This window comes from Daldinia loculata, assembly GCF_022478755.1.
Source record: "Daldinia loculata strain CBS 113971 unplaced genomic scaffold F4817scaffold_8, whole genome shotgun sequence".
NCBI classification, from domain to species: domain Eukaryota; kingdom Fungi; phylum Ascomycota; class Sordariomycetes; order Xylariales; family Hypoxylaceae; genus Daldinia; species Daldinia loculata.
This window is the reverse complement of record NW_026054862.1, coordinates 566,240-590,275: the sequence shown is the minus strand read 5'-3', so window position 1 is coordinate 590,275 and position 24,036 is coordinate 566,240. Positions and strand designations below refer to the sequence as shown.

The window sequence follows — 24,036 nt, the reverse complement described above, 5'->3', positions numbered from 1 at the left end:
TGCTTTGAAGTACCTACAGCTTACGTGCGGACCTACCGAAGCTATGTACATCAAGCAGAATATATATCTATCCTGCGAACATGGCTCTCGCATGTGAGCGATAACCACGATGGGATGGGGTAATCAACATGGGGGTTACGGTGAATGTACGTAGTCAAGACCTGCAAGCTGCACGGGAGATTGTTGCTATGGTAAGTATGCGTCAACCCAGTCTATCACAGTCCAAGATCGGCATTATCTATCCTCGTCATCTTCCGGACTACTGGCACACTATGGATATGAATGGGTAAAGACTTGTTGTAAAAACAAGCTCGGTCGTAGGTATTACGTAGGGCCTAGATTATAAATTTCAGCTGTCAAGTTCCCGCGCTTCTACATAGTATACTATGTAATAATAAATGGTGGAATCCGGGAAAGGGCACTACGTGAAACGACGTAGAAACAATTCCAGAATCAGATCAAGGTGAGAGTGGATTATACCATGGCGTGGTGGGTAAAAAATTGACACCGATTAGACCGGCGGGCAGCAGTTATATTAATCTCATACGTACCTATGGATACGCTAAGGTACCTATCCCTCGATACACTATGAATTGCGATGTGAATTGACGGAGGTGGATGCTCTACGAAATAAACCATGCAGCTATTCCTTGCTTTTGCCGAACTGTATCCATGGAAAATGAGGAGCCAATCTCGCCAAGTATTCGACTTGATATGAAGACTACGACACCGTGTTTATTATTCATACGGTATCACCCTTGCTATCTTGGGTCCCTCTTGGATACTTGTACATAACGATGCGCGTATCTATCTATCTATGTAATCCGTACGGATGTTATGTATGTTCCGGCATTCTAGTTCGCAAGAGGATGATGAGGTTTCCTGCTGTTTCTTCCAATTGCATGAAAGACGGGTGTGCTGATAGGGTGAGAAAAGAACGACATGCATTGGTGACGATGTAAATACGAAGATATGCCAAATGGAGTTAACTGTGCACCTAAAGAAAGAATACGGATACTTGATTGCTTGAGCATCTTGGCTGCCCTTTCTGGTTTAATCAGTTAGGTATGGACATGTCTTAGGATATGCTACATGTACATATACGATGTACCTATTGATGTATGGGCGGATTACAGGTGAATTAGCTCCGACTGCTTTTTTTTTTTTTTTTTCATACCAGGGCAACAGGAGCAACTGAGCCTGGCAACAGGTCATGGCTTGCTTTGCTTGAAATTGATGAAGATCCCCTAGTCTATGCCCCCATTTTTATCCCCTACTAATGGATCTGGTTGGGTAGTGCCTTATCAGATACGCGCACTGTACCTGCCAACCCCTTAAAAGTCCACCTAATCCCCCTTCCCTTACTCTTCCCACACCCCCTACATCCCAAGCAGCCACGCCATCCATCTAAAGTAGAATTCCAAAACGTTTCGGCCTTTTCTTGTCCTGACTTTCCCTCCAACTCCTTTTTTACCCATCTTCCTCTTTCTTCTCATTCGGATTCATTCGTTTTGTCCATATTTCCACCGTAGAAGAGGAAGAGCACTCGCTCAATAGCTTCCTCACTTTAATATTTACCGCGTTAGAGTTCAACTCCATTTTCTCGCAACCTCACTACCACAACTTTTTTCTCCTATCATCAGTAGCCAATCAAAACAGCAACACGATATCTAACAATACCGCGTCGAGAGGTGCTTGGAGCCATTCAGATTAGTCTGAAGCTTAAGATTTCTGGAAATTGGATCTTAAGAGAATACTATCAGGTTAGTTATTTTTCCTATGATAACTTGTTCAATTGGCACTATTCTGCTTCATGAACATCACGGCACACTTCTCGGTCATATAAATTGGGCTTTTGGCTGGCATGACGCGTATGATTGGACAGAATGTCGTGTTCTTCGGCAACCAATTTGCACCGTCCAGTCGGGTACTGGTCCGCTTTTCGAGTGGGCGTCGCATGGCAACGGGAACTAGAACGACATACTTTACCCTATCGGCAAGCTTATGACCGCGGACCCAAATTGTCGGATTGCGATGGCAAAGGTGAATTGGGACGAAATTCGGGTGTCCGAGACTAGCGATGGTTGGGACAATTATTGCCTAGTCAATCGTACCATTTACTCTAGGCCGGATTCACCAAATGCACCACGTCGAATGTCGATGAATCAGGGACAAGTCGATGATCTACGCAGTTTCCGTCATTTCACAGTCGAGCTTTGTCGGGTTGTGACTTGGATATAATTCGAAGAACGAACGATTTCAGCTATTTAAGCCGGGATAATTGATTCTTGATCATGTTTTCTGTCTAACTCTACATGTTGAAACTACATCGTCCAACCATAACTAACAACTTTCTGAATAGTCAACAAGATGTTCTGCAAGCAACTATTAGCTGCCGCCGCGGCGCTCAGCATGGTGTCTGGTGAGTCATGTGTTGCGCTTCAGATCGGTTCTGTTTTCTAATAAGGAATTAGGTGCTGTTGCTGTAGGCTGTGATGGCCCGACCGCGACGATTCGATCTGCTGCTGATGCCACCCAAATCTCCAACTGTGACACAGTCGACGGTGATGTTATCATTGACAAGAATGCTGGACCCGATATCGACATTGGTGGAAAGCTGAAGGAGATTAGTGGCGATCTCAGGGCCGAGAACAACGGTCTTCTGGCTACCTTGAGGAGTGATTCTTTGGTAACCATTGGAGGTGTCTTCGCTCTCAAGAACGCTACCCACATCTCCACCCTCAACTTCCCGCAGCTCAACGAGGTTGGCTCCATTGACTGGTCCACCCTGAACTCGTTGCCTGAGCCTACTTTCGGAACCGTCGGTATTACGAAGGCGAAGAGCGTTGTTATTGCTGACACCTTCATTGAGAGCATCAACGGCATCAACGTTCAATCTCTCACTGACATGAATATCAACAACAACCGACGATTGACGAAGTTCTCTTCCAGCATCAAGAGCTTGAGCAACACTCTATACGTCACTGCTAACGGTCTTAACCTCACCATGGAGATGCCTAACTTGGAGTGGATCGCCAACATGACCATTGCCAACGTTACCTCCTTCTCGGTTCCTTCTCTGCACACTGTTAACGGTTCCATGCGTTTTGACTCCAACTACTTCGAGACATTCAGCGCTGCCAACCTGACTGAGATCCAGGACGGTGATTTGTCCTTTGTTAGCAACCCCCAACTCACTAACATCACAATTCCCAATTTGAAGCGCATCGGCGGTGGTTTCACTGTCGCCAACAACACGGCTTTGGAGAAGCTGGACGGCTTCAGCAAGCTCAACGAAATTGGCGGTGCCGTTAAGGTCCGAGGTTCTTTCACTCAAGTCGAGCTCCCTGGCCTCAAGGATGTGAAGGGTGCCTTTGAAGTTGTCAGCACTGAGGATATCGACGACTCCTGCAGCGATTTGAAGAGCCTCGACGGTGGTGTCGTTCAAGGTCACTATGAATGCAAGGGCAAGGTTGCCGATGCTAACAACGATACCTCTTCCGCTTCCAGCGACAGCTCCGACAGTAGCACGGACGACAAGAAGAACGCGGCCTCCCCTAACGTTGTCTCTACCAGTCTTGTTACCTTGGTTGCTCTTAGCGGTGCCATCGCTGCTTTCTTGTAATAAATGGACGTTTTGGGGCGGAACATGGCGGCATACCCAACATTCCTTTTACCAGTGTCAAAAACCTGTTGTGATTTGAGGAGTTGCAATTTGCGACTGGGGTTACGTATAAGGAACCGCTAGACTTAATATTGATGCATGTGCTACTTGGAAGATGGTTTCGTTGTCAATTGTGATATGGTTTTGTGAGCGGGTTTGTGAATACCCTGGTGAATTTGCTTTTTTTCCTTTCCCTGCAGTCTTGTATTATTATGCACGACGTTAATATTCTCGATTGTACTGAGTGTCTCTATTACGGCTGCATAATGAGTGTACTGTGGTCTGAATAACGGTATTGACATTTGGTCTTGAAGCAACGTGGGTCCCTATTATCCGAATGCTTCATACTATACCGTATGTAACACGAAGCTATGATTTACCATAAGTACATATTTAATAGTCAAATAATTTCAGTATTTTAAATATTTTTTTTAATACTGCTCCCTTGGTGTTCACTCCTAGAGGCGTCTTGCTATACCTAACCTAATAATTAACTACGTCTATCCATACCTATCAAGTTAAACATTCTACACCTATGATTCAATTTCGAGTATGACTCTTACGAAGAGCAATATAAGTCAGATTTACATATGTAGCGTCAAGCTTTTATCCTTTAGATACTATTACTTGGATACTATTACGGGTAGCTATCTAATAGGTAGCCAATACGGGTCCTAGAGCTCCCCTTCACCGTCTGGGACACTCTATTACGATATTTCATAATCTAAATCTAATTACTCGTAGATCCTCTGTTCGAATTTGTCCACGTCGTAGAACTGAGGCTGGATGGTGTTGCCGGCGAATATGCGGCCGTCTAAAGCATTTACTGCCTGGTAGGGTGGTTACTACTGTTAGCAAACCCCGGTCTTTGATAAATAGAGGATGTTGTATCTAGGTATAGAACGGAATAGGATAGATGTTCTAGGTGGAAGGAGATAAGTGACTTACCCTTAAGGCGGAGACTTGGTCAGTGAACTTGATATATACCCGCCGGCCCTCGATATCAATGTACAGCCTCTCGACGCGTCCGTACTTGTCACCGCACTCCTCGCCGATTTCTTGTCCTAACCCGGACTCTATTTCGGCCTGGAGATCTTCCATACCCTCCAACATATTCCGCAGAACAACGACGTTACTCATGGAACCGATGCTGCTCTCGGGTTGGGATGCTGCGCCAGTTTTGGAGCCGATGATACGCCCGCGTCCGCCAGGGCCGGCCCATCCGCCACCTTCTGCGTCTGACTTCTTCTTCCGCTTCTCTACCTCGACGCGCAGCGGTTGTAGGATACCGCTGGACTCAGCACCTAGACCCTGGCCCTTAGACCATCCGTATTTAGCCATGAGACGTGCGGCAAAGCCTTTCTCACGAGATCGACCGCCACGCTGTTCAGGAGCTTCTTCGGAGCTGGGCTCAGGGGGGACGTATTCATCCTCGTCTTCGTCCATGGCGTCTGGGTCAGGCGGCGCAGGTGGCTCCGGTTGTGTGTAACGCACTGGCGCGCGGGATATCGTTGCGATCTCTGGTTCGGGAGGAGCTGATGGTGGAGGCGGCGGTGGTGTTGGCGAGCGCGGGGGTGGAGGTATGTTGCCTCGAGACATGGCCAAACGGCGCGCATAGGCATCGTCGCCGGTCTTGTCGTCTGGCAATGAAGCTCGCGGGGGTGAGGGCGGCGGTGGTGCGAAAGAGTAGGAATCTGGCGGCGCGAATTGATCTATCGAAGTTATATATTAGCAAGCTGCGATCGCAAAGATATACTAGGCGCTTCAACTCACTTTGCATTGGCGCTAAGTCTTCCTCCTCGCTATCCCAGCTACCACGTCTTTCATCATCATCGTCGTCGTCGCGCCGTTTATGTTTGTAGAGTAGATCCTTCCATTCTCGTACCTCACGTACCCGCTCCTCGCTTCGTAGGTACTCGTCTACATTTGTAGGTCTCGAAGGGTCATATATCTCATCCCAGTCCGTCTCAATGGGCACATCCTCAGCCTTCTTCTTTTTCTTCTTGCGTCCACCTCGTGCTCTCTTCTCGATCGTCGCATACATATACTCGTCTTCTTCAGTAGGTACCCAGTCGGCTAGCCTACTCTTCGCTGGAGCCGGAGCTGGGCCAGCGCCAGCGACATTGGAGGCATTGGGAAGAGGGGGCGCTTTTGGGAAGCTGGCTTTAGGCCTCTGGATTTTCGGCTGGGGGCGGCGAATCTGTGGATGTGGCTGAAAGCGAAGAGCAGGGTCAATGGCCTTCTTAGAAGCTTCTTGCTCTTTCACTGCATCGAGCGCTTCTTGTGATACTACCGGACCTCGGGATATGGAAGCGGATGAGTCGCCTTCGGGCTCGAGAAGGTTGGCGTATAAGGATAGGCCTGCCCGTGGCTGTTGAGCAGCCATGTTTGTGGTCCTGGTGGTAACTCCTTAGGTCGAATATGAAGCTTATTCGGAAATACTACTTAGTGTGCGACTTGTTTAGCGACAAGCAAATTCGAACAACTAACTATGCCCCTCAGCCTACTTCACGAGGCTGAAAAAGAGAGCTATGAAATGTAAGTTGATAAGTTTACGTAGGTACCTAGCTACCTGGTAATGTGAAGTTGACGCTAGAAGCTCTAAATTTACAGGGGTTTCATATCGCCATGCCCGCTAATTATCAGGTCATCGGCACTAATTGGGTACCGACCTCCTAGGGAGCTTTAGAAGAAGCTGTAGGTACCTAGGTACTGTTAGTACTGGGAAACGGTTGAGACGGCAGCAACGATTATGTACATGTACGTAACGGCAAGAACCTCAAACTTGCATTGACATTGCCGAATAGCGTAGATCTTTGCTTATCGTATGTTTCGCACTTACAACACTACAGCTTTTTTTCTCCTATTACGACGTGATTCTACTCTCTCCTCTGCTTTTATCCATTCTTGTTTTTCTAGCATCGCGTTGTTTCTTTGTATCATACAAGGTAGACATAGACTGTCTCCAGTAATTGAATACAGTATCCCGACCTCAGACGACCTTGCAGCTTATATCAGTTAACTAGATATAATCTCGACATGGCCACCCTCCAGAATTCCATCAATGGCGTAGACTCGTCCGTCGCCATCATAATACCCTCGAAACCGAAGCCATTAACGGTAACGTACAAAGACCTCGTAGCCGAATGCTCTTCCTTCCAACGCAAGCTCGCTGCTATCGGAATCACCAACCGTTCTCCGGTATCGATAGCGACGGTGAACTCATACGAGTTCATCGTCTCGTTCCTTGCCACCTCATGGCAGCGCGGTATCGCCGCGCCTTTAAACCCGGCTTATAAGCAGACCGAGTTCGAGTTTTACATCGAAGACATCAAGTCCGCCATCGTGCTTGTACCTAAGGGCGCATACGAAGCCAATGCGCCCTCTGTCAAGGCTGCGCGCAAGTTTAATGCTGCAATCGCCGAGTGCTACTGGGACAATGCGAAGAATGAGGTAGCTTTAGATGTTAAAGATCTCGGCCAGTTGAAGGGGAAGGCCAAAGAGAACGTGCTGCGGTCACAACCAGATGATGTCGCATTGGTCTTACATACGAGGTAAGTCTTCGGAAATTTAAATTCGACGCAGCGTACCTAGACGTGAATATTAACATATTGCTATAGTGGCACGACGTCGAGGCCCAAAGTTGTACGTTGTTGATCAACCCGGCGCATTCTCTGTGTCTGCTTTCTAACTCGTTAGCCAGGTTCCCTTGACGCATCGCAACTTGACACGAACAATGAGTGAGTCAATCACCTATGTCAAGTAGTACGGTGCTGATAATCATCGTAGAGAATATTCAGTCGACGTATCAGCTTACTGCGCAAGATCGGACAATGTTGGTTATGCCGCTGTTCCATGTTCACGGCCTTCTCTGTGCTCTTCTAGCTCCTCTGTACTCTGGGGGCTCTATGATTGTGCCAACTAAATTCTCGGCTTCGGACTTTTGGCAAGATTTCGTTACCCACGGGGCGAACTGGTATACTGCCGTACCAACGATACATCAGATCCTCCTCAAGAACTCTGCTCCAAGTCCTTTGCCTAAGATTCGCTTCATCCGGTCTTGCTCCTCGCCCCTATCTCCGACAGTGTTTCATCAGCTGGAAGAGAAGTTCAAGGCGCCTGTCCTGGAAGCGTATGCCATGACAGAAGCTGCACACCAAATGACATCTAACCCCTTACCCCCGGCGAAGCGAAAGCCTGGTACGGTGGGGCTAGGTCAGGGTGTAGAAGTTAAAATTCTCAACGACGCTGGCGATGAGGTACCTCAAGGCACCGAGGGCGAGATCTGCATCCGGGGCGAGAACGTGACCAAAGGCTATCTGAATAATCCAACCGCTAACGCAACAGCATTCGCCAAAGGCGGCTTCTTCCGTACCGGCGACCAAGGTAAGAAGGACGAGGACGGCTACATCATCATCACTGGCCGTATCAAGGAGCTTATCAACAAAGGCGGTGAAAAGATTAGCCCAATTGAGTTGGATAACGTGCTAACGAGACACCCGTCTGTGTCGGAGGCCGTAAGCTTTGCCATCCCTGATGAGTTGTACGGCCAGGATATCGGTGTTGCAATTGTACTCAAGAGCGGGGCCAAGCTTGAACAGGACGAATTGAGAGGCTGGGTTAACGAGAAGTTGGCCAAGTTCAAGGTGCCTAAGAAGGTGAGTTCCAGTATTTCTGATAGTCACGCCACAAAGAGAGGCTAATCAACTATGATAGATATACTTTACCGAGGTCATGCCTAAGACAGCAACAGGGAAGATCCAGAGACGCATAGTGGCTGAGACAATGCAGAAGCAGGAATCTCCCAAGGCGAAGCTGTAATCTCAGCAACAGACTGGCGTTTGCTTTTATTCTCGCTGCGTAACACAAGATTAAACATGAGCCTTGGTGTGCGGACGGACGGATGAACGGGGATAAGGGGTGTACATAGGTATGTATATGGCGATAGAAGGCGAAGAGACGTAAAGATAAAATCACGAAGAAGATGCAATGTAGATCAATGCCAATTAAACGCTATATTAGAGACGAGATGGTCTTTTTATCATATTTGGGGGTATCTTAATAACTCATTCCTTCCTCAAATTAAAACAATTGCAGCCCGTTCCGAACTTATATGGCTTTGCACTGCCCGCTTTTGCCCATTATTGGCTGCAGACCTCCTAACGCCTTTCTCCCTTTAGGTTATTGCGTCCGGATAGACAAAAATATAAAACCCAAGAATCCCAAGCCTGCGCCAAGGTGTGCGCTGTCGCAACACAATTTCTCTCGTTACTCGTAAAACACATGAAGCTTGGCGCTTCCCTCTTTCTCCCCTGCCCCCTCTTCCTCTTCCTTCAGCCCACGGGGATAACGCTGCCGGCGGCAACACGAGAGAAGCCGCTCTCGGCGTGCTCCGTTGCTACGCTACCGTCCTTCTCCTCCGCCCACTCGATAATCTCATCGTCGTCCTCCTCGTTCTCGTATAGTTTGCCTGGCGTGACTAGCCGCCTGAGACCTTGCGCCTCGGCCATCTGTGTGCTCTGGGCTACTGCTTGCTCTAGAGATGTGTAAATGGTGATAGGGGCTCCGTTGGAGTCTCGGGGTTGCTCGAAGGCCGCCGGCGCCGGCTCGTCGTCAGGTACCTCGCTCGAGACAGAAGACCGCCTCGATCTGCTGCTGCTCCTAGAGAAGATAGATTCGCAGTCGCTGTCTTCGTAGCTGCTTGAGCTGTCTAGGGAGGGGGGTGCGGGGTAGCTCTGGCGTTGAGCTGCCCACCTCTGGGATTCTCTTTGAAGATGTAGGGATAGCATGATGCTCATATGGAGCTATGGCAAGCTAATATTGTGACGTATGGGATATGTAAAAGTATGAATTGGCTCCTAAGTAGTTAAGTGTAGAAGCAATTGCTTATTAGTTAGGTAGGTTGATAGATAAAGACTAGGTTAGATGAGTTGTCAAAGGATAATATATGTCTTTCTACTAGGCAACCCTCTTCAAAGAAGGGAATTGGTCAGACTTAAAAGCTAAACAAAATAACTCATGAACCTGCCGAGGCTCCCCGGATTCTACTAGTAATAGCAGGTCATGATACCTGGAGAAACTTGGAGGGTTGCACCCTGGCGCGGTTTGTTAGGGGTATCCAGACCGCCGAAGACCGACGATATGGCATTTCCAGGGACCACGCTACCACGGTGGCATGGGGTAGGCTATGGAGAACTAGCGATGACGACACATTTGCAACGCCGATGATAACCCCAAGCTCTGACATATGATCCCGCCGTACACGTACATACCTAGGTACACTTACCTACCTACATAGACATAACGAAAGGGCGTTCTTCCCCCACTTAGGCGAGATCCTAGATAATCGTCTTGGCAACTTGGCTAGCCATTGAGCATTTGGAGTTTTGATAGCAATAATAATAAAAAAGCAGACGCCCAGACTAAACCGAACGGCGTCGTGGTGGACGATAATGAGGCGACCTCATTCGAACAGAAACCGGGCGATATTGACTCATTTCCGAGCTAGGAGCGAAATAATGGAACGAGGCGGAAGGAAAATCGGAAAGCCAAGAGAGAAGCGGTAAAAAGAGGCTTTTTTTTTTCATCCTTTTTTTCTTTCTTTCAGCCGCCAGCGAAGAGTCTCGTGGCCTGGTATGACTGTGCGAGAGATAGAATAAGGAATGTACACACGAGATGGAGGCTAGCAAGGGAGGCTCTCGTACTACCACAAACTCCCGGCTAGCTGGTTGGCCGGTTGGCTGGTTGGCTGGGGGGAAGGGTAATGATGAATTCGGAAAGAAGCTGTGCCGTGACAAATTGCATTGTCCAACCATACCTAACAACAACCTTACCTAGGTAAGTTTTATACCTCCAGTAGCGGGGGAAGAACATTAAAACGACTGGCAGGAGGGGCGGGTTCGCCGGCGACGGCACATGCATAAATTTGCCGATTATGTTGCACAAGACTAGATCTCCTTGGGTAATACTAGTATAGATCTAGCACGGTACCTTCCTTTTATATGTCAACTCCTATATACCACCATGTATCTTATCTACATACTCGTCTTTACTCCACACCACTGTACGCCCTTCAACTGCCATTGTCGTTACCTACCTCGGGGTTCAAAATACCGGTAAATAGCTAGCTAACTATCGAGCACGACACCGGCCTAACTGAAGACGTACGGTAGGTAACAAATAAGTATATAGCCTTTAAGTCAGCCTGTTAGATAAACCCCCCCCCCCCCTCTATATGGCTTTTCGCTTTCGAACGCTTCCTCGACTCTTCCAGCCAGCGCTAGTCCGAGTCCAACCCACCACCGTAACCACCGCCCCTAGATTATTCCGTGGCCCCGTCCAGATCCAAATGGCGTCTATTACGGCACCGCCGCCGGGCAAATATGAATGGCTTGTAGTCGTACCCGACAAGCCGGGAACCCGGGAGAAGAGGCTGGAAGTGCGCGCGTGAGTCTGGCCCAATACGCCGCCACCATCACCACCAACTATCCATTTTGGGGCTCACGTCTCGGGCTTACACGTGCATCTCATTTCCCAGCCAGCACTTCGAGGGCTTGAAGCCGTACGTCGAGTCCAAGCAGTTCAAGACAGGAGGTATGCATGCTAGTGATCCCCGAGTCCTCCATATTTCTTGGCGCATTTAAGTAATATTTCCTCAAGGCGCTGTCTTAAATGACAAGCCCGAAAGCGACGACCCCGCTACGTTCGACTGGTACGGCAGCACGTTAGTGCTTGTCGCCGAGTCCAAGGAAGAAGTCAAGGCTATCCTTGAGAAGGACATATATACCAGGACGGGAGTGTGGGATACCGAGAAGGTATGTCGATTCTTGCAAACACGGGATACCAAAGACGGCTAACGGTCAACTCTAGGCTCTAATATTAGCGGTAAGCTCATATGCCATACATCTATCTAACTCCTTTAACGATACTAAACCACTTTCTAGGCCAAGTATGCGTTCAGGTTTCCCTGATTTTCAGATTCTGAATGTTTAGGCTAGACGTATTCTAAACACCGAAGTCCTCCATAATGTATTCAGTTCATGTCGATATTTAGAATGTCGATGACTACATTCACTGTAAACCTATACCCGTTACTTGCACGTGTCTTGCTTGTAGTAAAAGGTGCGGCATTGGCCTCGTCTCCAGAAGTTAATAATTACAAAACAAGACTAAAGAATACATTTCCCATACGCCAATCAGCCGAGCCAGATGACATGAACCACCACTCTATAATTGCGTCGCAAACTCTTAATATGTTAAACACCTCATGACTCCTGCTCTGATGGAGGAGTTTCTGTCGCTGCCTCCGCTGCCACTCTGAGCTCGTAGTTCAGGTCGAAGCATTCGGCCAGCAATTCAGCTACACTGCCTTGACCTTCGGGAATATCTTCCCCGACCATGAATTTGCCATCAATTTTCATATTGTCGATCGAATTTAGCTTCATGCTATAAGGGTAAAGCTCCCTCACCGATGTTACACCACCGCTGTTCTTTACCTCGACGAGACAACGTTTTAACGTCTGTAGTTGGTTGTAAATCGGCAATAGAGCCTCAGAAACCGGCTCTGACGATATCATAAGATGATAGATATAACCGTAGCACTTTCGAATTAAGTAAAGAAGGGTCTAAAATATCGTTAGCCAAAAATTAGATTTATAGCTACTAGAATGAAAACGCACCCGTTGGACATAAAGTTCGGCTGGTTGCCCTTGGTCGTCCACCCAATTTCCATTTACTCTGCTCTCGTCGATCCTGTCGAGTTGTCGTTGGTAGTCGTACAAGTCCGTTTCTCGTAGTGACCACGCTTGAGTCAACGACAGCTTATCAAGGTCATTTCTAATGCCAACGAGTACATCGTAAACTGGCTTCCACTTGTCAGGAAATTGACCATTTCTGGACATAGCGTTAGTGAATATACCCGGGTAAATGTAGCTAGACAACAACAACACACCTTTCGAGGACAATTTTCGTATACTCTAAACATCGATCAACCAACAGCGAGACGCGTTCGCTACCTTTTAAAACATTACCATCAGCGTCGAGGAATTGCCCGTCCTTTCGTGTCTCGCCAATCTCTTTCAGCTCCGCCTCTCGCTTATATATTTCCGATGGTGTGAACTAAACAGAATTATTAACAAGGATAATGTTGTGCTAAAAGGCAGACGCAGACAGGATAGTATGTATTTACCTTTGATTTGGTATTGATTATAGCCATCTGTCTCATTATAGAGACGAGTCTATCCGCGGTCGGCCGTAATGGCTCTGCAATATCCTCGATCTTTTTCTGTAGGCTTGCTAACAATGCGCGACATCGCTCTATCCGTTGCACAATCAAGGTCTCAAGTAAAGGCGAAGGCTTCGTGCTGGCGGAGTTGTGTGCTATTTCCGATAGATGCACAAGCGTCTGAGACATGCTCTCGAGATCCCGAGCAGAGAATAAGTTGGATTCACCTAGATGGTCTAGGAGTCGCTTGATAGTCGAGGTCAGGGCATAGGCGGCAGGGGCTTCATTGTTTCGGCCGATAGTCATGAAAAAGAGTGATAGTAATTGGAAACAGCTGTCTACTACTCTGTCCACTATATAAAGTAGAGTGCGAGTTAGTTACGATGACTCAATAGGTAGGTAGCTGACCGGATCGCTAGGATTGTTCAATTTATAATGCTGTCGTACCTCTATTCTCTTCGGCCGACTTCCCATGTCTAACTTCGTTCAGGATTCTGACCTGCTCAATGGTCTGGTCATATAAAATCATGACATCTTGGGTCCGAACGTAGGTCGTGCGGTCGAGTTTGCGTAATTGCAACTGATCGCGAATGGCAATTAGCTTTTCGAGGACCTCCCTTTCACCTTCGTCCTTCGGAGCCGGTATCATTGGAGTTTCCATATCGTTGACTTTTAGAGTAGTTCTCGACTGTAAGCCGTGGATTTTTCAAAGTAGATGGAATAAAGAGGGAGAAATTATAGGATGAACCCCTCCTGCCTTGCTCCCCTCTTTGTCCACTAATATCTAACCTGGGTGATCGCCTATTGATTACTTATAGATGACTTTCATCAATTTGAGGTTCTGTAGAACGGTAGAGTAGCATAACACATGCGTAATCCTGGGAGGTGCATACGACGTCCAATGGCCAATGGTTCTTTCGTTACTTCACACGATTCTATCAACGCGGGGGACTTGAGGAACTTGTCAGAGCTTTCTGAAACTGCCCTGGGTGCGGGTTTCCCCTAAAACCACGTCTCTAGGCGCCTGTGATTGGAGTTTTCTACGTAGTAAGACCTCGATTACTACTGTATTTGATCGATGGGGGATAGTTTACTTGGGAAAGAAAGACATTGATGAGGGAAGAAAAGCCCAAGGTGGGCTTTAAGGCTAAGATGGGCAGGTGGGGTCGTGTGCCCATCACAAGCTTCAACCTACGAAGAGGTAGTGAGTGTACCTCTTACCTCATAGGTACGAACATACCTAGCAAGCGTAAAGTTTCCCGGTGATCTTGCGGGGCAGATAATCTAAGCTCTGATTGGTTCTGATAATCAGCCAATCAAAACGGACCGTTCCTCAAAGCGGAATCTTTATTTTCCTTCCGTGCTAACCCTATCTTCCTCCCACCAAAAATTTCGCATTGCGAATTGCGAATTGAATGTGACTTTCCGCTAATAATTTCACGAGCGCAAATCCAATATCAACATCTTCGAGGTGTGCTTCCGATCGACAATTCTACCCATCCAACACCACATTCGCACCCAGACACATCCATAACAATGTCGACTGCCGAACTTGCCTCGTCGTACGCGGCGCTCATCCTCGCCGATGACGGTGTTGAGATCACTGTGAGCAACCGCCGCATACCCCTCCTACAGCTCTTTTGAGCGTGGGGTTTGGGGGAAAATAGATATAACTTCTTTCATAAGAATACTAATGATGGATATACAGGCCGACAAGCTACAGACCCTTATCAAGTCTGCCAAGATCGTTGATGTCGAGCCCATCTGGACACAACTCTTCGCCAAGGTACGACGAATAACCGATTACGCGAGGAAATGACCATATTTGCTGATGCATGCGATTCTAGGCTCTCGAGGGCAAGGACGTAAAGGACCTGCTATCGAACGTTGGCTCCGGCGGTGCCGCCGCTGCTGGTGGCCCTGCTGCTGCCGCCGGTGGCGCTGGTGCTGCCGCCGAGGAGGCCAAGGAAGAGGAGAAGGAAGAGGGTATGTTTAATCCCTCCCCATGCGCGCAGCATGGTTTAAAGCAGGCTTATACTAATTCCCGATGCAGAGAAGGAAGAGTCGGACGAGGACATGGGCTTCGGTCTTTTCGATTAAACACGTTCCGCGATCACGAATACTCACCTTCCCTTTGTACTTTCACTGCATGGTTCTGGGGTTCCATACACCATTGGTGTGGCGTGAAGGAGGCAATATCAGGATGCCATGGGCGACCTTTACCCTGTCATAGGTTAATATGACAATTGGCTTTGCAGATGAAGCCATGAGAGACGAATTGACAAGTCTACTACACTGTGAATTGTTCATTGTTCATTGTTCATTGCGCAACCTGAAGTGAGATAAAAAGCTACGGCCTCGGATGTGAGTTTTGGGAAATAAATGCAGTGATCTCTAGTAGTATTCACATACAGACAATCTTCATTGATTGCTTATGTCTGCATGCCCATTATTCTTTCCATGATGTACCCTAATATTATCCTCCGAAGCAAGGCCCGTATGCCAAGTTATTCATTTATTCATGAGAATCGTGCAGCCCCTTCTCCTTCTTCGTAGCTTATTGTACGATCAAAGCAGCACTAGGAACTAAACCAGCCTCCTTCAAAGTTTTACCAAGGTCAAGGTTCCCTTCGAAGACCTTTCTGGGGAAGTTCTGGACAAACTTGGTAACGGTAAGTCCATTCTCCGACTCTAGCATTTGCTTGACTTCGAAAAGGGTTGTGTCTGCCGGGAGTGTTTTCATGACGTTGCCACTAGAAGTTTGCAATCTCAGTCGAGCTTCATTGTGAGTAACGGCAGGACGAGCAGATGCTGGAGCGGGTGCTGGGGCTGGAGCTGGAGCTGCAACTGGGACTGACTCCCCTCTTGCAAGTTTTGCCTGCTCTGCCTTGCGGCGACGTTCTTCCTTGTCAGCTTCGATCTTAGCCTTGATGCGTTTCTTGGCCTCAAGGTCATCAAGCTTCTCCTGTCGCTTTTTGGCCGCTTCCTTGATCTGCTCCTTGCGCTGGAGCTCCTCCTTAAGCTCGTGTGATTCTCTGGTAGCCTTTTGGCGGATTTTCTAAATGATTATTAGTAAGGGAATCGTGATCCGATCGAGTTCTCGAGCTAGACGTACATCATTGCGCTTCTGTTCTTCCTTTTCTTCGGCAGCTTTGCCGGCTTTCTTAGCCTTAACGCGCTCTCGGAGCTCTTCAAGTCTCTTTTTCCTCTCCTCTTCGCTAAGGGGGGCAATCTGCTCAGTAGACTCAGCAAAATCGGTATGACCCCTGAAAGTGAGGTCAGTTTAATAATTATAATGTATAATCGCAAAGAGATAGGACAGCTCTCACGATTTGTTGGCATGGAATTCAGCCTCTCCTTGACTACGGAACTTCTTGTCACATTCGTTGCAGACGAGTGACATTGCGACTGCACCTTCGTCTATCTTTGCAATGTTGGCGCCAGACGCTTCTTCCTCAACAAGCTCATCCAATGGGGTATCCTGAGTCTTCTCCAACCAGTCCATGGCATCCGGCACTAAGACAGATCATCATCAGTTAGCCATGTTGACCAGTAGTATGTAATTAAACGCAGATACTCACACCCGTCGGATTTCTTCACTGCCAGTTCGGCACGTGATCTGTCAAACCCCATCTCCAGGAGTTGCTCGAGCACGGATTGTGACATCTTGGGCGATGCTGTTTTAGGATATGGTTAAGATTGGGCTTAAGTGAAGAAGATGTGTTGTTGTAAGTTGTTTGGTGGGAAAAGAAATGGGGCGAGGACAAGTTGTAGCGACAGGTTATTTATGTGTCGTTTCTAGTAAATTCGTGTTCTGCTGGAGCTGGAAGATTGGGAAGTTAATAGAAGCTGTAAAGACAAGCTGTGAATGTAATAAGCATGACTTCGCTTCTAGCTCACTGTGGTTTCTTTAGTGGCACGTCATTTTAGATGCTGCCTCAAACCAGATGCAGTGTCTTGAACAAGAGGGTGGGTACCTAACATACATGTATGAAGGTACCGAAAGTACCTAACTTATGTATCTTTTCATCACAAGAACCTTAACTGTGTGTTTCAGGCATGACAGTTGGTTCGTGCTTACCTCATTCTTTATCTTGCATAATTTAGTATTAGCGTAGATATGTCATAACGAAATGCAAACATTTTGACCCTAACACAGTGCATAGGTATACTTCGTAATAATCGGCAGTAAATTATCTATTTAAAACCGTTACGAGTTCAACAGTCCAGACTGGTAGCATCTTCTATGCGAATAGACTGTCATTTCGGCTAACAATTTTCATTATGGACGCAAAATCCATAATGGACGCGAAATCCATTACGCCCGAACTTATTAAGAAATGGACTTGTCAACGGCTAGCAATGCTAGCCCATACTCTTAGCGATATTGATCGTTTTTTCTATCGCTCTCCCAATAATAGCCAACATACCATCCAACCAACAGAATCCCTGGGATACTTGAGCGTTCTGCCTCTGGAAACTCTTACCGATGTGGTTCTCCGACTTGACGTTCTTTCGGTAACAACCTTGCGACGAGTTAATAGACGCTTTATGTTAGTAGTCGACTCGGTACCTCAATACCAAATGGTCTATCAACACTGCCCTAACATTATCCGCGATATCATCAGCACGGGAGCTAAGCACTTTGACTTTGCAACATTGTACAAAGCGCTCTGTGAACCACATTGTGTCTCATGCGGAAACTTCGGCGGATATATTTATCTTATCACTTGTTTACGAGTCTGTTATATCTGCTTTACCGAGAATCGACAGTTCTTACCCATGATTGGAAAATATGCACGTATGATTACCGGCTGTTCGAAGAAGGAGTTGGAACAGCTGCCACATATTCGAAGCGTCGAGGGACGATATGCAGACAATGGGCGACTGTGTCGAGATCAGCCAACGTTATGGGACCGGGAAGCTGTGCTATCCATCCAAACGACCACGCCTGGCTGTGAGAAAGGCGATTGTGAACGCAATAATCCACGTCGATTCATGGCTATTGTCTCTGCCCCTTATTTTGAACTCCCTTCCAAAGTTGCTAAATGGGGCCTATATTGCCTTGGATGCAGCAATTCTCACAAAAGCGAAACATATTTCCGGAAGCAATATACTGAGCAGGGTTTCGTTGATCACATTATCCTCTATGGACCTGTCGTACCAGAAGGCCGCCGCCCAAGACATGCACCACTAGATATGCCTAGTTAGAGATCCTGCAAGACACAACCTTATGCAACTATACCCACCACAATAACGCAAGGCTGCAACACCTCTCATTCAGCAAAGGAGACCCCGTCATCTGACCTGCCGCTACTGAGTGGAGGCTCTGTCAATAAACCCATGAAACCTGCTATGAAGTACCTCCATTGTTCCACTCTTACGGACTGCAACAAATTTGGCACTTATTAAGAGGAGAAGGCTTATATCTTTTGGCTCTGAGAGGGGTATATCACTGCCGAGATGCTTACGGCTTAAAGTTGTTTAACTCTTGCCTGATATTACTACATACCTGGTATTATGGAAAATCTGAGCATAGGTTAGGTATGCTTTAGCTAGTCCAGCCTTAGGTGCCGAAAACATGGGTCGGCCTCTCGAGATCTGTTTTAAAGAGGTAGATAATACTAAGCAGCAGTGTTAAATACCTCTAATAAAAGATAAAAGATATATATATTATGGTGATCAACTTCCTAGGAAGTTGCTATAAAATGCCAAGTGATTTTATAAATAACTACCATCCATTTGTTACGGTAAATTTAGAAACGGTAACTATGGGGAAGAGTGTAAAGTTATGCAGAAGATTATGTAAAATTAAGGGCTGAGCCGAGCCTAAGCTAAATTAGCAAGTGTTCTAAGCCCAATTTGTGGTGTTTTTTACCTAAGGTACAGCACCATAATACGTAAAATAGGTAGGTACCTAGGTACGTAGATGCCGTAGAAACCAGGGCTCCCAGACAGTCGGACAGGACCCAGTCAAGCCAGTGCTAGGTATGTCGTAACATGACAAACTACGACAACACCACTTACCGTCCGTGCTTTTTATCCCATCTCAGCCAGATTTCCATCTTCAACGTTTCCTCCCTGATCGCCGAACACAGTTAACTACTTTTTCTAATTCTACCAAAGCCCACGCTACTGACTCACTTTTGATAATTTTAGAGTCGCAGCCAAATCTTTTTATTGATAATCCTTTTTCTTCTTCGATAGGTGCTTACGTGCCAAAGTGTCCAGATTGCGATCGCACTTCAACGAATTTCGGGCGCCCTTTTTTTTATCTTCTTTCTAGTGCAACATTCCACAACACTCATCCCATATCTACCTAATACTATTCTTCGAGTGTGTATACGCCACACATATTCACTAGCAACATGTCTGTTGAGATCGATCCTCAGGAGCTTGGCTTCCATCGTGCGTCATGAACCTTACTCGGTATCGCATTACTGCTATCATGTATCCATATACTCACGGGTTGTTGTAGGGCCATTCACAGCGGAAGTTTCGGAAGTCTTACGGATCAGAAACCCAAATTCTCACCCCGTAGCATTCAAGGTATGGCACATTATTCACAATCTTTCACGCAACCCCTGACTAGACCTGACTAGACCTGACTAACAAATTACAGGTGAAAACTACCGCACCGAAGCAGTATGCCCCCTATATCCAATACCATGAATTATATAAACCATAGCGCCACAATACTGATAATGTTCTCAATCAAGGTACTGCGTCAGGCCTAACTCTGGCCGGGTTGAGCCTGGCAAAGAGGTGGAAGTTTCAGGTGCGTATTAGCAAGTTGGATATAAGATAATTCTTCTACTAACAAGTCGTAGTCATTCTCCAGGCCATGAAGCAGGAGCCCCCTCCCGACACGAAATGCCGAGACAAATTCTTAGTCCAGTCTGTCCCGATCACTGGAGACAAGGAATTCGCCAACCTAGCATCTATCGTTAGTGCCACTTGACTACGAATATCCCCTATACAGAATACCTAGCTGACTAAAGTAAAAGTGGGACGGTATTGAGAAATCATCCGTACAAGAGAAGAAGATTCGGGTTATCTTCATGCCCCCTGTAGGTGCTCCTGCTGGCACCAGTCACCTTGAGACGCCCGTCAAGCCTTCCGCAGCCAACGGCGTAAGTTTATTGATATCCTCGCAATACTCCTTTGCCACGCTAACTCCCCTTGGAGACCCAGGCGACGCCAGATGTAGCCCCTCCTGCCTACTCCTCTCCCGGTGACTATTCAACTAGCCAAACAGATGCCAAGACTGAGAACGAGATCAAGCCCGAGGAGCTCCCGGCAACCGCAGGTGTGGCAGCGATTGCGACCACCCAGAACAGCGACCTAAGCCCCGACGAACTGAAGCAACAACTTATCCAAGCCGAAAAGGTAATCGCACAACTTAAGCAAGACCAGGAAGGTTTACGACAGCGTAAGACGGCGGGTACGGACAAGGCCAGTTCCAAGCCTGCCGCGTTAGCTCAGGCAGCACCAGCCGGTACTGAAGGTGTGCCAATCAAGCTTGCGGCGATCCTTTGTTTCCTGAGCTTCATGCTCGCGTATCTCTTCTTTTAAGTTGCGACAGTGGTGTTCTAGCAGATTCTTTTAGGGCAGAGGTTGAGGAATCCCGTTACGGTTGGGACATTGGCAGACCGGTTTCTTACTAGAGGGAAAGCATTAGTCGCGAAGAAGACTATACCTAGGCGAAGAGAAGTAATAGGAGGTGGATGAGAAAGGCCAGGCCCCCTCTTATGTGGAATGGCCGGAAGTGAGACGAAGGATCTAAGCTAGCCTTCGTTGTGGCAGACATTGTACTTTAGCATGTATTCCCCTTTGTTTTCCGTTGGCTGTTCAAGGTATGAGCATTCTGATATATATTCGCTTGAAATTGATTACGATCCCTGGGCGATCGTCGTAATAACTCAAGCTCAGGGTTAGCCTAGCTCTTTATGCACCCGGAGCTTCCGTATATAAGATTGTTTTTAAGATCTTCCCGTTTTATTGATGGCGATCCGGCCTTGGCTTAAGCATTGCCTATGCCGGATGCTACCTCATTCAAATACTATCTAGGTACCTGGGTAGATTACATTGCTACGTGCTATCTCTTTCACTGTGACGGAGTAAAGTCCTCAAGGGACTAGGAGTCAGATTGTTTCAAGGTAATTAAGCATCGTATTGAAGAGTCTAACCCGGTTCTGACCGCATCAACCCAACGCCGAATCCATACACCAGACATACAGCCTAAGCATTAAATATACACGATTCCCGCCAGGTAAATTAAGCGGGTATATCATACCACTGCTATTATCCATAACTCATGTACACATGTCCAACCATCTAAGCCTCGAGCTCGTTCTTCTTCCAATCAGTCTTCTGGCCCACGAGCCGTCCACCCTCCTTGCGCTTCACTCTGCACCGAATACCGACGCTCTCGTCGAAGATGAAACGCCAGAGAACGTAGGTCCAGCTGCGGTGGTGCGGGAGCTCCGTGTAGAAGTCGCTAGCAATACGGTTGAGCTCGGGAAGTCTGGACCAGGGAATGGCGGGGAAATCGTGGTGCTCGTTGTGGAAGCCGACGTTGTACACGAGGAAGTTGAGGGGGCCGTAGTACGAGTACGTCTCCGGGACGGGGACCCGGTTCTCTGGGTTCCTCTGGGACGGGGTTACGGTCTCGTAGACGTAGTGCTCGGCGATGAAGTGGCCCGCCAAGGGGTGCAGACTACCGGCCAGGAAGGACGATAGCAGGAAGTACATCATGGAGTTGATGCCGAGGGTCTTGAGGATCACGACGTCGAAGGCAACCTGCACGGCTACGTTGGTGGCGGAGACCCAGGTGAAGGGTACACTGTACACGCACATAGGGCGGACGGCGTAGAAGAAAATCTGGAAGGTGCAGAAGAATGCCTTGCCGAGGATGGAGTCGAGGAAGATGGCCTCGAGGGCGGTGGGAAGATCGGTGTCTAAGCCGTCGACGCCTAGGGACTTGTGGTGCGTTAAGTGGTAAGGGCGGAAAGAGGCGCTGTAGGGGATACCGATAGGTAGGTTGGCTATGATAGCGAAGAGCCGGTTGGCGGTGGGCGAGCGGAAAGCCAAGTTGTGGCTAATCTCGTGGATGGCCATGAACAAGTTCTGGTTGGCGGTGGCGCCGACGACGTAGGCTAGAAGCCAGTAGGGAAGCGAGAAGAAGGAAGTATTTCGGAGGGCGTAGGCACAGAAGACTTGTAGGGCGACGACGCCGAGGACGACGTAGATAGTGAGGGGCTCGGGGCCGCAGAGCTTGGTCACTTCGGGATGCGCCTTGATAATGGCCAGACGTCTCGTCCGATGGGGCTCTTCGGTATAGGTCCAAAAGAAGTCACGATATTTGACCTCGATCGGGTCTCGCTGTAGGTCCGGGGATCCATCTTGAACTTTCTCCCCGCCTTTACCGTTGAGGCGGATTGTCTTCTGCAGCCTAGGTGCCTCGGGGGCGCTGGTCGTGGTTGAAGACGACGAGGGGGGCGCCATTGTTATTATTTTCCTTTTCCTTTTCCCTTTTCTATAGTTTTTTTTTTTTTCCAATGCACTCCTCCGAAATTAAACAGTGAGGGGAGGAAAAAAAAAAGAAAAGAAAGAAAGTACTTGAGCAACCGTCTCAAGGTGGCACAGGAGTAGAATAGGGAAAGGAGACGGGATTGCGTGTACCCATATTTGCGGTGAAGATTGTTTTTTTCTTGACTCCCTGCAGCAGTATGTACATACATACAGCAGTGGTGACCCCAGTATTTCCAGTAGCAGAGTATGTACATCTAAAGTAGTTGTTGTTGAGTGCGGTACACCCGCGTGGCGAGCTGCACGAACTAAACCTAACTTAGACTAATGGGAGCTAATCAGAGCTAATCAACAGTTTTCTAAGAGTCTTCAATTGATCATCCTCGTCCAATCATCTTTAACATTCAGACCATAAGGTGCCATAAAGTCTTAGGGTCGAACGTTAATGTTGTCACCCCACTTTTGCGGCGGATACTCCCTGAACTTTGTGTTACTCACCGTCTTACCTCGTTGCTTAGTTGAGCTGTGATACGCAAAAGTTACCACAAGCAAGTAGTCATACATATATATCCATCCACGTGATATTGTCTTGTTCCTTGCTAGCATTGAGGATATTGGGTGGCCCATACTTAAAAGACGTCTAACTAGTCGAATTACGACTATATATCTACTTAGTCGTTTATTCCGTACAAGCGTTAGGTAGTTGTTACCACGACTAAATACGACAAGAGATATTCTAGACTTGTCAAGTCACACAAGGTCAGAAAGGGCCCAGGAAGAAAACTAATAAGATAGGTTATACCTATATTAGCAGTAAATAGGTACTATATGGTCACTTACCCTTTTATGAATACCTTCAACTTTCAACCAACTTTTAACAAATGAATAGTGGATCAGTCGAATATCGTCGGTGTAAGACACGGCCTATCGCATCTAGCAAATATATTTGCTCGGCTACCTACTTATGCCAGTGGCCATTGCTAGGCAACATTAGCCAGGGTCTACCGAGCCTCAGGTGCCCGTGGTCTAGGTCTATGCCTTACGTATATATACACCTCGCCAGGCCGCATAGGAAAGCAGGTATCCTATGCTCCCAAGCCTCGAGATTCATACATACGTGGGCTTGTTTCATAGTTATGATAGGATAGCTCCCGTCCCGTTCCAGCCTGGCGGCGTGGTTGGATGTTTCATTCGAAGTTTCATTCGAAGAGAGTATCCGTGTGGGAGATTCCTTGCATATGCTGCCAGGCACGACCCCTCTCGAGCGCATCTTGGATCTGGTGCATCTCCCGATGCGCCTTGCGATCTTAACGGGGACATGCCTTACGTATGGGTCCGCGGCGGCTGCTTATTTGCCACTTGTGGTCGAAGGACCAAGTTCCGCCGATGGCGATCTCGTCGCGACGGATCTAGATTATTTGGCCGGGTGTGTCAATGGTTACCTACATCAGCCAGGGGTCAGTCCTCTTGGTGAATGGATCGGATGGAGAGGGTCCTTGCAGGTAGGTCCTTACACCATAGAGTTAGTCTAAGGAGCGAGGGATCTTGCAGGGTGTTCTACCTTCCATTGGTTAGCCATTCAGGGACACCTACGAATCGAGATCTAACAGCTTGCATG

At 47.7% G+C, this 24,036-nt stretch overlaps 11 protein-coding genes across 11 annotated transcripts; 6 read left to right on the top strand and 5 right to left on the bottom strand.

Moving 5' to 3' along the window:
• Nucleotides 1-2,370: 2,370 nt before the first annotated feature.
• Nucleotides 2,371-3,625, top strand: F4817DRAFT_356933 (uncharacterized protein; the record flags this gene model as incomplete). The annotated part of the gene is made up of 2 exons (XM_049305857.1): nt 2,371-2,422; nt 2,475-3,625. The coding sequence occupies 2 exons, from the start codon at nt 2,371-2,373 to the stop codon at nt 3,623-3,625; spliced, it is 1,203 nt and encodes a 400-aa protein (XP_049161990.1).
• Nucleotides 3,626-4,181: 556 nt separating this feature from the next.
• On the bottom strand, nt 4,182-6,251 carry F4817DRAFT_328812 (uncharacterized protein). The gene is made up of 3 exons (XM_049302190.1): nt 5,438-6,251; nt 4,613-5,376; nt 4,182-4,494 (listed from the first exon to the last, which is right to left on the bottom strand). The coding sequence occupies exons 1-3, from the start codon at nt 6,048-6,050 to the stop codon at nt 4,399-4,401; spliced, it is 1,473 nt and encodes a 490-aa protein (XP_049161989.1). The 5' UTR covers nt 6,051-6,251; the 3' UTR covers nt 4,182-4,398.
• A 135-nt stretch (nt 6,252-6,386) lies between these two features.
• On the top strand, nt 6,387-8,713 carry F4817DRAFT_328811 (acetyl-CoA synthetase-like protein). Its single transcript, XM_049302189.1, has 5 exons — nt 6,387-7,218; nt 7,285-7,309; nt 7,368-7,404; nt 7,454-8,322; nt 8,381-8,713. Exons 1-5 carry the CDS (start codon nt 6,704-6,706, stop codon nt 8,483-8,485), a joined length of 1,551 nt encoding a protein of 516 aa, XP_049161988.1. The 5' UTR covers nt 6,387-6,703; the 3' UTR covers nt 8,486-8,713.
• A 284-nt stretch (nt 8,714-8,997) lies between these two features.
• F4817DRAFT_313112 (uncharacterized protein) lies at nt 8,998-9,453 on the bottom strand (the record flags this gene model as incomplete). Its single annotated transcript, XM_049300206.1, has 1 exon — nt 8,998-9,453. One exon carries the CDS (start codon nt 9,451-9,453, stop codon nt 8,998-9,000), a length of 456 nt encoding a protein of 151 aa, XP_049161987.1.
• Nucleotides 9,454-10,596: 1,143 nt separating this feature from the next.
• F4817DRAFT_283829 (uncharacterized protein) lies at nt 10,597-11,781 on the top strand. The gene is made up of 5 exons (XM_049299578.1): nt 10,597-11,110; nt 11,202-11,257; nt 11,324-11,478; nt 11,534-11,548; nt 11,608-11,781. Exons 1-5 carry the CDS (start codon nt 10,899-10,901, stop codon nt 11,632-11,634), a joined length of 465 nt encoding a protein of 154 aa, XP_049161986.1. The 5' UTR covers nt 10,597-10,898; the 3' UTR covers nt 11,635-11,781.
• F4817DRAFT_283826 (uncharacterized protein) lies at nt 11,522-13,946 on the bottom strand. Its single transcript, XM_049299577.1, has 5 exons — nt 13,335-13,946; nt 12,852-13,240; nt 12,615-12,781; nt 12,343-12,556; nt 11,522-12,288 (listed from the first exon to the last, which is right to left on the bottom strand). The coding sequence occupies exons 1-5, from the start codon at nt 13,546-13,548 to the stop codon at nt 11,929-11,931; spliced, it is 1,344 nt and encodes a 447-aa protein (XP_049161985.1). The 5' UTR covers nt 13,549-13,946; the 3' UTR covers nt 11,522-11,928.
• Nucleotides 13,947-14,423: 477 nt separating this feature from the next.
• F4817DRAFT_313109 (ribosomal protein 60S) lies at nt 14,424-14,987 on the top strand (the record flags this gene model as incomplete). The annotated part of the gene is made up of 4 exons (XM_049300205.1): nt 14,424-14,492; nt 14,596-14,673; nt 14,735-14,873; nt 14,941-14,987. The coding sequence occupies 4 exons, from the start codon at nt 14,424-14,426 to the stop codon at nt 14,985-14,987; spliced, it is 333 nt and encodes a 110-aa protein (XP_049161984.1).
• F4817DRAFT_328785 (ubiquitin-related domain-containing protein) lies at nt 14,940-16,876 on the bottom strand. Its single transcript, XM_049302188.1, has 4 exons — nt 16,469-16,876; nt 16,217-16,403; nt 16,003-16,153; nt 14,940-15,945 (listed from the first exon to the last, which is right to left on the bottom strand). Exons 1-4 carry the CDS (start codon nt 16,551-16,553, stop codon nt 15,445-15,447), a joined length of 924 nt encoding a protein of 307 aa, XP_049161983.1. The 5' UTR covers nt 16,554-16,876; the 3' UTR covers nt 14,940-15,444.
• A 176-nt stretch (nt 16,877-17,052) lies between these two features.
• F4817DRAFT_283800 (uncharacterized protein) lies at nt 17,053-18,599 on the top strand. The gene has a single exon (XM_049299576.1). The coding sequence runs from the start codon at nt 17,172-17,174 to the stop codon at nt 18,096-18,098; it is 927 nt and encodes a 308-aa protein (XP_049161982.1). The 5' UTR covers nt 17,053-17,171; the 3' UTR covers nt 18,099-18,599.
• Nucleotides 18,600-18,902: 303 nt separating this feature from the next.
• F4817DRAFT_328780 (VAMP-associated protein) lies at nt 18,903-21,113 on the top strand. Its single transcript, XM_049302187.1, has 7 exons — nt 18,903-19,295; nt 19,366-19,436; nt 19,510-19,532; nt 19,607-19,665; nt 19,718-19,833; nt 19,895-20,020; nt 20,076-21,113. Exons 1-7 carry the CDS (start codon nt 19,256-19,258, stop codon nt 20,460-20,462), a joined length of 822 nt encoding a protein of 273 aa, XP_049161981.1. The 5' UTR covers nt 18,903-19,255; the 3' UTR covers nt 20,463-21,113.
• F4817DRAFT_283568 (sphingolipid delta4-desaturase) lies at nt 20,986-22,621 on the bottom strand. Its single transcript, XM_049299575.1, has one exon. It carries the CDS (start codon nt 22,392-22,394, stop codon nt 21,225-21,227), a length of 1,170 nt encoding a protein of 389 aa, XP_049161980.1. The 5' UTR covers nt 22,395-22,621; the 3' UTR covers nt 20,986-21,224.
• Between the last annotated feature and the right edge of the window lie 1,415 nt (nt 22,622-24,036).